General features: G+C 43.3%; 1 protein-coding gene across 1 annotated transcript in view; it reads right to left on the bottom strand.

Annotated features, from left to right (window-relative positions):
• Positions 1–1,006: 1,006 nt before the first annotated feature.
• The window catches only part of STIMATE (STIM activating enhancer), a 56,371-nt gene continuing 42,786 nt past the window's right edge, over positions 1,007–14,591 (bottom strand). The window contains exons 5-8 of the mRNA XM_051984825.1: positions 8,078–8,190; positions 6,961–7,038; positions 5,788–5,937; positions 1,007–5,172 (exon numbers count right to left, since the gene is read on the bottom strand). Of these exons, the coding sequence (XP_051840785.1) occupies positions 5,056–5,172; positions 5,788–5,937; positions 6,961–7,038; positions 8,078–8,190 (458 nt within the window). The 3' untranslated portion in view covers positions 1,007–5,055. The remainder of the gene's footprint in view (positions 5,173–5,787; positions 5,938–6,960; positions 7,039–8,077; positions 8,191–14,591) is intronic.

The following is a 14,591-nucleotide window of genomic DNA, read 5'->3' as shown; positions in this document are numbered from 1 at the left end:
CCAGGAACATCTTTAAATATTCCAGACTGAATTAAGCTCTTCCCCTCCTGCCTTTGTACCCATCATTCAGAGTGCTTGACTGGAAAGCCAACTCATCATTGGGATTGCTCACAAACTTCCTTAATTTATGATGAAATTAGTGATGAACTCCCTGCCTGTATAAATCTTCAGAGTTCATGATCACCAGTCAGGGAATTCAGAGTGAGGTCTGGAAGAGACTGGAGAGACTTTGAAATGTACCCATGAGGAATCTAGAAAGATGCCATTAAATTCAGGAGACAGTTCTCTTAGATGTAACTTTATCCAGCACACCACCAACCTAGCTTCTTTTCATCCAACTCCTTACCTAAGTCGACCTGGACCCAAGTAAGGATCCAGGCTGACCACTTTACATAGTTGGGTGGAGCTGGGACCCTGGCTCACTTGGGTTTTCTCCAGAAGAAGACATTCCACTGTGGCTTGGAGAAAGCCCCTAGGCCATTGCTCTCCCCATCCTCACCCCTCAGGCTCTACCCCAAAGGTAGGGGCTTGTGGGGAAACCATTTGGGCAGGGGATTAATTATGGACTGAAACAAGAAGCTGGCACTGTCCTCCCCTAGGCAAAAGGTGGCTCTTGCCTTTTCCACCCACATAGAAACATTTCCAAGGAATTTGAGAGAAGCTTCTCTCAGCAGTCCTTTGTTTCCAGGCTCCATTCCTTGGAAGAGCCAGTCTTTCAGTTCCATAAAAGAGAAGGCAACATAGGAGAAACTGCCATCTTTTTTCTTCTCTCTTGTACCATGAGTTTTCTAGGAATCTCCCCTCACCCCTTAGGCTCCCTTGCTGAGTCTACAGTTGGTCCAGCACTCGGCCAGAAAGACAGCTGTGAGTGCCTCTTTGGGTCTATTTCTCCTCTCTGTAGAAGGGATTGGACTAGACATTTTCTGAGATCTCTTTCTGGCTGTTATATTCCCTACACATTTAGCTATAACTGCGGTTTAACACTAACAAGAATGTACAATCAAAATTTGTTTTTAAAAAATTGGTAATAAGGTGTCAAACTTTATTGTAAACCATTATACAATGTAAGTACATTATCTTCCCTTACACTTAAAATTTTTTTTCTTTTTTCTTTTTTTAAATGTAACACCACTGATTGGACAATACCATCAAATGCAGCAGTATCCTATCAAGGTTTTTTTGCTCACAAAGATCCAACTCCTAATTTATTCATCAAAAGAAAGTTCAAATGAAACCTCTTGAGAGCTCAACATTCAGATACCAATAACCCCAAACCAAATGAGACAAAACCCAACCTATTCCCAATAAGAATTAGGTCCCACATCAAAGGAAAACAATCCCTTTGGAAAAGTGACACTGTAAAATCAGTTTTCCATTTTTGTTAGGAACATCTGAAAACTTTCTTATAGAAATTTCCCCTACTCTGTAGCACAGTTGGGTTGCTTCACCCTTCAGTTTATTCTGCTGCCAAAAAAAAAAAAAAAAAAGCCCCATGGATGGCAGGTTAGTGAAGCACAGTGGTGGGTATCATTGGTGGCCACATTCTCCGAAGGCTCCCAACGGAGTCTTCTGAGACCTGACTGCAAGCCGTGCCTGGGGCTAGTGCCAGCAAAAGGCACCAATTTGCACTGTCTGGGAGAAGTCTTGATTCTAAGTTTTTTTTTTTTTCCCTGAAGAAAAAGGCAAGATAAGTAGACATTAACACATGACAGTCCAGCGGGAAAAGAGGAGAATGGGGAATGTGGTTCAGTTGAGCTTTGAAGTTTCCTCAATGCAGCTCAGCCACAGATAGCCCTCTGTACACAAAGCTATTATAGACAGATCTAAGCTACTTTCATATCTCATCATATGAAAACTGCAGTCTAGTCCCCTCATTTCTGACAAATATACCAACATGACACGTATTACCCTATGCTCTTGAATCCAATCTCTATGTAAAGGACTGATCACCAGTCACTTTTGGACACTGGATCAGATTAATATTAATAAGACTTAAGTCTGCTTTACTTTGCTCCTCAAAAAAAGCCCAAGTTGTTAAATAATGCTTCCTCCGGGATATCTATGACAATGGGGATGAGCACCCTGTAGCTATTAGCTGTACCCCAAGTGATGTTTTGTATAGGATACTTCACACCCTGATGGAAGGAAGCCCTGTCACTGCTCTCCAATGTCTTCCTGGGATACTGAACCAAAGGCTGGGGACTACCTGTTTAGAGTATGGCCAAAAATTGGTGGAGTCATGCTGGATAAACTAATCACCAAGAGACCTTTTAAGAAAACCCTATATCCTATCTTCAGAGAGCAGGGAACCCGCATTCCCAATGGTCTTTGGCTTTCAAGGCCTGACCACATCACCCTGTTAGTCAGCTACCCAGAGATCTCAAAGCATTTATTAAAAACAATTCAAAGAAAAACATACCACAATCTCACCATCTCTCTCCTCTTTGCCCCTGCTCCTTTCCCTCATATACCATTGCTGCAATGTTGTGGATCATCTGAGGTCTGTGTTAACACATAATTTAACACATTTTACATGATTAAGGCTTTTTAAAAATAGGGAATAGATGGTTTGTATAGACTTAGCTAAAGGTTAAAACAAAACTCAAAATCAGACACCCTGGGCAGAAAATTGCTCTGAATCCAAAGGGATAGAGGGAACAAAGTAGCTATATATGCTGTTCAAACTGCCAGGGAAGAGCATCAGGGAAAAGGGTATTTAGAAAGACCATGTGTCACTTCCTATAGGTAGGAAAATCTGTGTCAGTCTTCCTAAATCCTGATGCCTTTGAACACACTGAGTCTCTTTTCTGGATCTCACAGATGACTGCCCAGAAATGGGATTGGAACTGGCTTCCCCAAATGCTGCTTTCTCTCCTGCCTTAGGAGAAGCTGACTATACAGCCATGGGGGGAGGGTAAGAGCAGAATAAGGGGATGGTGAAAGGAATAAAGTCAGGGGCAGGATTCCCCTTCGCTCTCAGCCCCTGCAACCAAGTTCTCAGATGGAACAGATTACACAAGAACAACAAATCACTTCTTATTGCAAAGAGGATGTGTAAAAGCACAGTTACAGGTCAGTGGCTCCCCTCAGTTCTTTGTGTCAGGGTGGGGAACAAGTCTCTTGCTGGGTGCTTGGCACAAGGCATAGTACAGCTGGGAAATCTCCATCAAGACTTGCTCACTGCCCATAGGTCAACAAATAGGAATGTTAGAATAGCAAGAAAACATGGGAGCGTAACAGTTCAATATTCTCTGAGGTCCTGTGGGAGCCTGCTTAGCAGCCTATTTAACACACCACAATCCAGACCTAATATGTGTATGTAAAACATTTAAAAATATCTTTTAAAAAGCGAGTTGTTATTCACTGAATTTGTCTGGCTTAAGCCTGGGAACAGCTGCTCTTCAGAGTGCAGAGAAGTCATTCTACTATTTCCTTCTACATTGCCACCCTGATGTCTCAGCTGTGACAAATGCCTCTGCTGCTGCTCCCTGCCTGGGGCTCCACATGAGGAAGAAAACATTTTTGCAAACTGGTCTGTTATTAAGAAATGCACTGAGTCCCAGGTGCCTGAAGCCCATCTGAGGGCATGCGCTGGACTTATGAAAATGGCAAATGCAAACCTGGAAGCTCCTATCTGCAGATCCAAAGAAGCCCTGAGGCTCTCTCTCACCTCTGTCAATCAAAAAAAAAAAATTGGAAAACATGGGGAAGCTTAGGAAGAGAATGATCAGAATGTGCAAAATAGGCTGACAATCTTGGGATTCAGAAAAGCATTAAGGAAGGATTTTTTGGCCGGTTCTGCAGCCTGAATCTCTGCACGTGAGAAGAAATCTGGGTTCATACTTGAGTCTGTTGTATTTGGGGAGAATGAAGAAGGAATTAAAAGAGAGGCAGTTTGAGAACATACTACGGGCTCAGCCAAATGGATTGTAATGTTGCTCATCAGGATTTAAATCTTCCTTTATGGTGAATGAACCCCTTTTACCTGACCATTTTACTGCAAGGTGCTTATGATGGCCTAAATCTGCAGAGAAAGCATGGGAATTCTGGCCAGATAGAATAGGGACTCCATTGCTTGAGGATGACATTAAGCGGTACATGGTTTAGGGATTACAGCTGAGAACTGGCTTCTTTCCTGAGCCCTTTGCCTAACTGCAAAGCCATGAAACAATTAAATTATTCTGAAGCAAACCTTCTGACTTTTTCCCCACCTAGACATTACTTGAAAGGTAAACAGACCATCTCTTTTCTTTTCTTTTTTGGTGGTGGTTAAAAAAAGAATCCTTAAATAGAACAGTATGAAAATATAACTTAAATTATAAAAGTCCAATAGGATAGAGAAGACTTAAAAAAAAAAAATCTATGTTCTTCCTATCGATTCCATAGGTACCTTGTAGGAAAACAAACACAGAGACTTAAAAACATCAACATCGTTAAGGCTTATAACCATAAAACTATCCTGGGTTCTAGGAATTAATTTCTGCAAAAGCCACTTCTTTATAGTAAGAAAACATACTGGCTCCAACGTGATCAATCTGGATTACTTTTTCCTCCCAATGTGACTCATCCCGTCATTCCCCACAGAACTGAAAGGAGGCAGCTGCAGTCTGAGAGTGTGTGTGTGTGTGTGTGTGTGTGTGTGTGTGTGTGAGAGAGAGAGCATGGGCACATGAGCTGTGCGAGCACACACGCGTCATCCTCTTCGGCAGCTCTGTTGAGCCGGACAAAGGCCGGTGTAATTTTGGTCCCTGACAACACTGGATACACCAGATGGATGGAGGAGACCCAAACCAAACCTCGGTTGCATATTAGGTCAGTGTTTGTAGTGCAACAGAATTGTAGTCTCCAAATGCCATGGCCTCCTCGGGGCACTTGTTCTCCCTCCCTTGGTCCACGTCATGGGTGTCAGAGAAGGCAGGACAGCAGTAAAAGAGGAAAGGGGAGCAGGAAGGGGAGAGGTGAGGAGCGGGAAGGGCAGAGGTCAGGTGACACTGCAGAACGAAAGCCCGCCAGTTCAGAGTGACCATGGCCGCAGGCCCCAGGCCAGGGAGCGTGTCATACGGGCAGCCCAAATCGGTGCTTCTTCTTTTTCACAGGCTTCAAGGTGGTCAATCTTCGGAGGTCCTCGTCGGCATCTGACTCTTCCATCTCATCATCCGCAGACATCAGAATCTGGAACAGAAAGGCAGGGTGGCTGCGTTATGGGACCGAGCCTGCGGGGCAGCACTCTGGCCCTCCCCACTCCCCGTCCTAGACTGCCCAAGGAGGTAGGAAGAGGATGCCAGGGATGACTCGCCAGTGGTCAGCCACAAGGCTCTGAGCCTCTAAAAAAGCCCTGGGTCAGAGTCATGTGACTACACCCAAACCCCAGCTCCCCCAGCCTAACAGTCTATTCACTGCTGGGGTGAGGAGGGGCCCTGAGAATCTCTATATCATTCCCGGCCATACTTTCTCTTTAAAGCACCTTGGCGGGGAGTGTTTGTGTGTGTAGGGGGGTGGGGGGGAGAGGGGGAAGAAGGGCAGAGGGAAGGAAGACCAGTTCTTGCTGGTTCTTCAGAAGAGATCTGTCCCTTTCCTTTCCACCTCACTTATGGAAGTTGCCAAGTCTGTAGCTGAAAAGCTGGAGAAGGGCCCGTGTTTCAGACAATGCTGCTTTTTCAGCAAGTGGTTCTCTTGGTCTAAGGCTTAATGGGACTGTATGGGGACAAAAGCGAGGATGTGCCACACCCGGCCCCAGCAAGCCCTAGGGCCACAACACTAGTTTTATGAACACCCCAAAGTCCTTACTTCAGACTCTGACTCTTCGTGGGACGCGGCCCGCCTGTACCGGACTTTACTTCCATTTCTTGAGTCCAAGCTGGCTTCTTTTTCTTCTAGCTTGGCTTTTGTCTTTCCCTTTTTCATAAGAAAATTATCCACAACCCAAAACATCAGCGCCTGCAGGAGGATGAGGAGCAAGTTATGAGCCGGCACCTGTTGGCCACTTAGAAACATGACATTGTCATCATTGTCAGTGGCAAACGATGTCCAGCCCCCTTCTTCACTCTGTCAAGTTTCTGTTAGAGACCATTTAGAGCAATACACATCAAATGCTGGAAGAGACCCTCAGAGTCCAGGCCTTTTCATTTAAAAACAAGAGAAAACAGAAGCTTGGATAGAAATGACAAAAGCAGAGATCTGAAGCTGGAAGTGACCCAGTGGTCACCTACTCCCGCCCCTGCTTTTACAGATGAGGAAACCCAGGTCCAGAGAGGCTGATGACCTGCCAATAAGTGGCAGAGGCAGGATTTGAACTCCAGGGTCTCGCTGCAAACCCAGGACTCTTTGAAGTGACTTGCTCAATGATAAAGCCACGAACTTGGGACCTCTGACTCCCGGGCCACACTGTCCAATACTACACCCTTGGCCTCTCCACCCCATGTCTGACACCTGTGTCCTAATTTAATCTTCTGTTCCCACTAGAGGCTTACTGGACTTCTTTTGCTGACTTCTAACTCCTATTCCACATTTGATATTTTCATCTCTTTCTCAAATAAAGAATTCCGTGATGACTTAAGTGAAATCTCAAAAACATACACCAGTAAAAAGAGACCCCAGAGGAGGAAGTAATCTTGAGAATACTCTTCTAGGAAGGAGCCTGAGAACAATGCACAAATATCACACAACACTGCCTGTGGCTGCCAGGACAGAATCAAAGAAAGGCTACCGACATGGCTCCACTGCCCACGTTTTCCCTTTGGGGGTTGAGGGTTGGGTGGTAGTGATAAAAAGGCTACTCCAGTCCTCCCATGACAGTATCCAAAGGCCCATTTAGACATGCGGGGGTGATACGATGAATACACAGCAAGTCACAAGAAAAAAGGACTGGAGAGTTATGAGGAGAATATTATCCACACAAATTTTCAAACCTGGATTTTTTAGAGGGGAGAAAAATAAAGAAAAAATGCTATCCATACTAACATTGACAAAGAACGGGACTATCAGCATGACAATGGCCAGCTCCAGTTGAGGGTTCTCAATAGGATTCAAAAGGGCAACCTGTGAAAAGAAGAGAGTCCAATTCAGTCAGCAGAAAGTCTGACCCCTAAGGTGAGGGGTGAAAGGGAGAAGGCAGCTAACCACACCTGTGGCTCTGCCAGCTTTCCCCCAGACCCTGCCCTCGGTATCTCAGTGAGCAGCAGAGTCGGCCTTTTGAAGCCAGGGTCCATTTTCTAGTTATTTTTGCAAAAAGACAGACCAAGAAAATCAGACCAAGAGCACTACAAATGACATACCAGCAACTTTCTGACAGCTTATCTCAGACCTGTCTGGCACGGACAGAGCTGAGAGGAGGGAGTTCCATGGGCCCTTCCTCAGAGGCCATCGTCTTCATGAGGTTAGTTAGCAGAGGTAACAATTTCACAGATTTAAGAATTAGGTGAATGGTAAGGTTGGTAGTTCTCATTCTCCTGTTTACAGGCTTAGCTAATCTCTTTTCAGGCTAGTTTGAAGTATATGTCAGAAAGTCTAGAACCTGCTGCAATGATGCCAATGAATTGCTGCAATGAAGGCCAAGAATGAAGCCATCATTCCCACTGGCCCATGGGGAAAGAAGCTCTCCTGGAGTAGAGTATGGGCACAGATCCCAACAAAGACAACCTTGCCGTGAGGCAGAACCAGGCTCCTTTCTACTGCAGGCCACAGGACAGGGTGAATATACTAAAGGTTCAGACATTCAATATCCAACTAAATGCCAGGCTATGAATGCCAAACCAGTCACACATCACGAGGCCACGAGCCTTCTGAAAAGTGCTGCTTTTACTGATGCTACAGGCATGGGAGGTGAGGGATGGGGGGAGGAGGGGAGAGAGGGAGAGGAGAAGGAGAGCAGCCCAGGGATGGCGAGTCTACTGCTGGGTCTGCCTGAATTGGGGTACACATCTAAGGAGCTCACCAAGAAAACACCAAGACAAGTCTGAACCCCCAAGGGGACAGAGCTGAGTTGCAGCAGCTCCAGAGCTGAACTTGGGCATAAACATGCTCCCCTGGCCAATGATGCTCTCAGAGAACCAGTGAAGGCAGGAAGAAAAATGCAAACCTTTTTCCACTGAGGTATGAGGAGGACGATGATGATGATGGTTTTCTCAAACATCATGATCACGATGTACAGAGCACATTGCCCAACCCAGGCACCACACTGCAGTGGGTCTCCTGCAAATACAACAGCAGGCACTAAGGAACACAGAGAAGCATCCAGCAAAACCAACTCCCAGTTTGTCTCCTCATCTTCCTTCCCCCACTCTCTTCTCCCTCCTTTGCTCTCTGCTTCCAGCACCTCATCTCTTAACTAAAATCCTACACAGCACAAGAGTCCCGTGTAAGAGACTCGAATGTGCTTTAATTAAATTGTAAGGTCTGTTGGGGACCGTCACTAACCCAACAGATTCTAATGCTTCAGACAGGAAGGGCCAGAGACTTCCTAATCGAGGGCCTAAGCTGATTTTCTTCTTGCGTTTTTCTCAAAGTGATTTCTAAGGTGCCTCTGGTTGGCACTCTGGAAGAGCAGATTTGCTGTGCTTGACTGCACATTAATGAACAGCCTGTAATCAGAAACATATTAAATAAGATAATCATTTTCACCCATTGCTGACTTTTCCAAGCCACTATCAGTGCTAACATCTGTAACTGACTCACTGTTTTTTGGGGCCCTAAAAGAAACTAAGAGATCCTGGGCAATAATCTGTCCCATGGCCTAGCCCTCTGGGCAAAAATCAGAACATCTTACCTCCTAGGTGTTCTTGGCTTCTCAGCAGAGGTTAAAGTAAAAGGTAGTGACCAGAAAGGAGAAATCAAAAAGAAAAGAGAAAAACTCTCAAGACAAGGTGAAAGAAAGAACAGTATACCATTCTGGCCCTAGGCCTTGCTACTTAATCAAGGAGGGAGGGAAGAAGGAAGGAATTGGGGAAGAAAGGAAGAGAAGGAAGGAAGAAGGGACTTATGAAGGGCCCACTTTGTACCAGGCATTAAATTAAATGTTTTACCAATGTTTTCTCAAAGGAACTAGACTGAGCACTGAGGCCCTATTCAGTGAATAAATGCCTCCTAAAAAGATGAATTCTAGAAGACCAGTAATTATAGGGAATATCAATCCAGATGCTAAGTTACAAAGAGAGCACAGCAAATAGGCTCCTGGCAGAGCTCAGAATCCGCTGGAGAATAAGTGATGGGCACCTGCCCTGCTGTCACAGGGATTGCCATGCCTAGCACAGCTGGCCTTGTGGACAATACCTGAGCCACATTCTCTGGCAGCTTAGATATAGTGCCAGGAGCCTCAGAGGATATTCAGAAAGACTAAGCAAGGTTCAGCTTAAGCAACAGCAGCAGTAGACAAACTGCTCTGGGGACCAAGCTTTTGAGAATGAAAACTTGGCTATTAACAAGAAAATGACAGTTTGATCCTTTGATTCCTCTATTCATAAAGCAATCTCTTTGTGGGCATTTGTGTAACAGGCCCCCATTCCGACAAGACAGAACGTGCCAAGGGTACAGAGCAGAAATCCAAGTGAATGCCTTTATATAGCTGTAATGGCTAAGAGATCAGGACTATTCCCTTTTCTGGAAAGCCTTAAAAGATTTGTGGTTGACATGTTCAAATTCTGTAATTTTCCATCCTTGAATTTTCTGTAAAAAGGACAATGGACATTTTAGCCTAAAACAATTACAAAAGAATAATGTCTACAAGTGCTTTTTAAAACAAACTTTTGTAATATTTACATAATCCTTGGTCCATCTCAGAAAAAGTTCACAAAACTATGAAACCACAGCATAAGACTCCTGAAAATTTCCTGAATCTTGACAGGTCTGTTCTCAAACAAAAGCCAAGCACAAAAATTTATTTCATTACCAAAGAAAAAAACAAATCCTACTTGCTTAAAGTTTTCTTTCTTCATTATCTATTTCTACCATTGACCATGAGAGAAATGACTTCCCCAGCTCCTGACAGAAATACCCATAAGAAAGCCAAATCACAGTCTTTTAGGACACTTTAAGGACATCTCTCACAATGGGGCAAAACCTGTAAATCTGAGGGATAGAGTGAACACTTGATTCCACTGATTGATTCCACTGAAGTAATCTAGGGATAAAGAAAACTGAACTCCCTGTTGTCTTCAGATAACACTTGAAGGCAATGCCCATTTCCATTTGACCATCTTAGACTCATAAGACAAAACTGGTTTCTTCTTTCCAGTTTAGGGATAGTAAATTCTAAAGGGCATAAAGCAGTGCAAAGAGTATTATAGGCCAGGGAGTCAGAAGACCTGAGTTTAAGCCTTGGGTATGATACTTATTTGCTGCAAGAGTTCACATTTACCACAACTCTGTGAGGGAAGTACAATCTATCACTATCATCATTTTGCTGATGAGGAAATGCAATCTCAGGGAGGTTGCGACTTGATCTGAAGCAAAAATAGAGAACATGAACCAAGTCCTCCTCACTTCAAGTTCAGGCTCTATCAATAACACCATAATCTCTCTGAAGTGACAACCTCGGCTTTCTCATCTGTAAAATTACAATAAAAACCATTTGCCTGGTCTTTGGCTGATGTAAAAATCAAAGCAAGTAATGAATGAGAACAGCTTTTATAAAATTCATCAGAGATTATTGCTGATGATGATGACAAAGATGGTGATAAAATCACGAATTAGGAGTCAGGATAGAGATGCTGGCGGATGTTACCTAGAAGCCCTGCCTGATCATCCAGTAGTGGGGCAAAACCAGAAGCTAGGAATAAGTTCTCAGCAGCCACTCCTATCCTCTGGAAGGAACGTATATCCTGTTCCCTGAAATGATGCTACTGTTTAAAGATGAGAAGGGTAGAATAATCCTGATTTGCCAACTCACTCACTTCTCCTTCAAAGGTCACAATATCAATGATAATTCAGGCCCCAATCAAAGAAGTGACTTGTTGATTATATTGCCTGAAGCTCTTCCACTCCCAAATCCAGCCTATCCAACAGGCTCACTGACCAAGTCTTCTTCTAATGCCTCAACCCCACAGATAACTTTCCTTTTGTTCTTGTATAGTCCCATAATAGCCTGCATTTGGAATTTACTGAATATTTTGCCTGGTCCTATGAATTATCCTTTAATTCATATATTTCCCTATATAATCAGATGTAATTACACCAAAGACAGAGTTAGGTTTCATAATTAAACCACAATACTTTTTTCAATTTTCAAATGCTACTGCTCAACCAGTCTCTCATCCCATGCTGACAGCAATGCCACGAGGCAGGCATTCTTTTTCCAATTCTACAGGTGAGGAGACAAGACAGGCTGCAAGACCCAAGGACACATAGCTAGGACAAGACTTTGCATCGACATAGGATTTTAGAATCTACACAGTGCTTTCACATCTATTATCTCACCGGACCCTCAGCACTTTCATGAGAGAGGCAAAATAGAAATGCCCATTTTACAGAGAAAAACATAAAGCTCAGAAGCATGACTGAATCTTTCTGAGATCAAATTACTAGTTAAGTAATAGAGACAGGATTTGACCCCACTTTCTCTGACTTCCACTGCTCTTCCCACATACCATACTATTGTTCCTGTGCTGAGGGCACTGGCAAGAGGAAAGCTGAAAGGGTAGATGTGGGGATCTGATGGATAAAACAGGTCAGGCATTCCTGCCCTAATAGTTTCAATCACTGCATGTTTCCCCACTGGGTCTGGACTAGCCAAAGCACCGGTATTGGGATAGCAGAGAAAGCTTGGTGCCCTGGAATGCACACTGAGGTGCTCAGGCTCCTTAGCCCCAGCCAAAGTCACAAGGGTCGTCTTCATCTTGAATGGAATCTAGGGCTCTTGACAAAAGTTGTCTAAACAAGGAGTTTCAAAGGGATCATGTATAAATGGACAGTTTTTGTCTTGACCAAGGAAAAACAGATTAATAAGAGAACGGACAAATGTCTAAGCATAGCATTTGCTCTGCTTCTCTGGACTGAGGAAGGACCTAAGTTTACTTTATTATGACTCAGGCCATGGTCACAAGAGAAAAGGCCTATAGGGAGATGGGTCACTGGGGTCATTTTCCCAAACCCTGTGCCTTTTTACAAAGCAAACTTACTTTTCCCGCAAGGACACAAAGGGATTGGCAAACAGGCTATTAGAGTACAACTTTTTACATAACAGGAGAAAATCAATGCCAAACAGGAAGGAGTTCCCGACAAGGGAGGGCTGGGGGTGGTTCATCTGGTTAAAGAAAGAGCACGTTTTATCACAGTAATCAAGGCCACCTTGGCTTTCCTAACTGGAGCATTCTAAGGTCCTCAATCTTGTTAGGAAAAGAACAGAAAAGAGATGAGAGGAAATGTTAACATACTAGACAAGAAGCAAGATTCAAAAAGATCAATAGGCTAAAACACTATAATACCAAATCTATTAAAATGAAATATAAAAAGGACAAACTGAAAGCAATTTGCTTATGTTCATAAAACTATGGAGAAAGATGACTAGTTAACAGTTTTTGTCTGAAAATGATCTGGGAGTTTTGGTGGACTTGCAGTTCAATGAGAACAAGAGGGGACAGCCGAGTAAACTAATCCAATCTTAGAGACAGAGCTTCCTTCCAATGCTCCTTCCTTTCCTGATTTCCCCAGTTGTTTCTGCACTCTACCCACTCAAATTACTTTATCTACATCCCAGATTCAATTCTCAGTGAACATGTTCTGTGTTGTTCCCCTTCTTCCAGTAGAATGTAAACTCTTAGGGGCCAGGAATTATCTCACTGTGGCACCTGTATCCCCAGTGCCCAGCTTAATAAAGGCTTATGATTGAATAATTAAGGAAGTTATAATACTGCTGTACTAAGTTTACTTCTAGACACCACATTTTAGGAAGAGCATTGAAGACAGTAATCAAGACCGGAGGAGTCTTAAGTTCATGCTAAGTGAAAATTAAGTGGAGGTAATGGTGGCAGCCCAGAGAAGAGAAAAATTAAGTCTTGATATAAAAAAAAAATTTCCTAACAATGAATATATCCAGGGGACTGGGTTACCTTAAGAAGTGGTATTCCCCGAGTCTTTTAAGCAAGGATCAGATGAGCACTTAATTGGGTGCATGGAGAGACTGCTATTTGAATACAGGACGGTCTGGATAATTATGAAGTCCTTTCCAACTCTTTTCAATTAATCAAGGAAACTTGTTCAAACCTACTGCTAGCCTGTCTTCAATAGTGGCTCTTAACAGAAAATTGACAGTCATTTGAATGACTTTGAACTGCTAAGAGTGCAGATACTCTGTCTTGGTTAGCACATGATAACAAGCCCAAAGTTACTCTCCCCATACCAATTCTATCATAGAAATTTATTTAAAGCCTATAAACTGAGAGACTACCAGGCATCCTAGGATAGTTATGAATGGTTCATCTAGAGATCTCAAAATAGGAGAAGCAGCAGCAGCAAACGAAGACAACACAAACTGCAGCCTATTTTCTCATCAATGCCACAGAATATAGGGAAAATGTATTTAGGTGTATAATGCAAATAAATCAACTGCTGCATGAGATTTAAGTTTCAGTCTTATACTCATTCTGATCATCAAACAGGAAGAAGTTCTGTGTAAAAAATGTTGTACTGTACTTAAAAACAAAACCATTCCCTATATTCAAGCAACTGATAACCTGCAAAGCAAAACCAGCAGGATTATAGTTACAAATAAATATCTTTATTGAATTCAGTTAAGGAAGAACTGAGAGACTCTCCTTGGTAATACAGAATGAAGACTAGACAAGGAGGCAGGATACAGCCTTCCTCTTTCCTGATCTACTCTGTATTACTTCTGTTCTTTTGATAAAATCAGTACATCACCGGCCTAAAGGCAGGGCACTGGTCTACTCACCACAGGGAAGCTTTCTTCAAGGAGAACAGTAGGAATGAGATTTCTGTTTCCAAACATTTCAAGCAGATGACTCATAACGCATCAAGTAATGGAACCAAGAAAGTACGTTCTCTCAGCTCAGCTAACGGGGGACACATGACTCCAGCTTCTAGAAATACACAAATAACTCTGGGACGAGGCTTAAGGATCAGCTCTTAAAAAAAAAAAAAAAAAAAAAAGTACACACGAAGTCTAGAGAAATAGGCCACTGCCTTGTGAGTCTTAGCTTGGGACTCAAACAAACTTGGGCTTTAGGGGAAAGCTACAAGGCTGTCTGAGAAGTTTGATGAGGAACAGGCAAAGGGAACCTGGAAAACATGCTGCATGCCTCGCTTCTTGGCCGGTGTGTTTCCAGCAAACATTTAATAAGCTCCGTTCTTTCTGACAAGCAAAGCTTTCCTGTGAACAGAAGCAAAGGGCTCGTTTTGTAGCTGGCAGGCTGTGCCAGCTGAGGGCAGCAGGGATGCCTGACAATGAGGCACCTCTAATACTACACTCTTATATGAAGTTGTTCCTTATACAGAGTCAGTCTGAAAGAACTAAAACCCACTCCATTCTTGCTCAGTGCCAGCAAACTTTGCACATCTGCCTCTACCTGTTTTTATAGTCTTTGAGTATCTCTACAGCATTTTGCATCTGTCCAATGACCCTTCTCCTAATCTACCTAATA

Source organism: Antechinus flavipes, chromosome 1 (genome assembly GCF_016432865.1).
Source record: "Antechinus flavipes isolate AdamAnt ecotype Samford, QLD, Australia chromosome 1, AdamAnt_v2, whole genome shotgun sequence".
Classification (NCBI taxonomy): Eukaryota; Metazoa; Chordata; class Mammalia; order Dasyuromorphia; family Dasyuridae; genus Antechinus; species Antechinus flavipes.
This window is presented reverse-complemented; position numbering and strand designations above follow the sequence as displayed.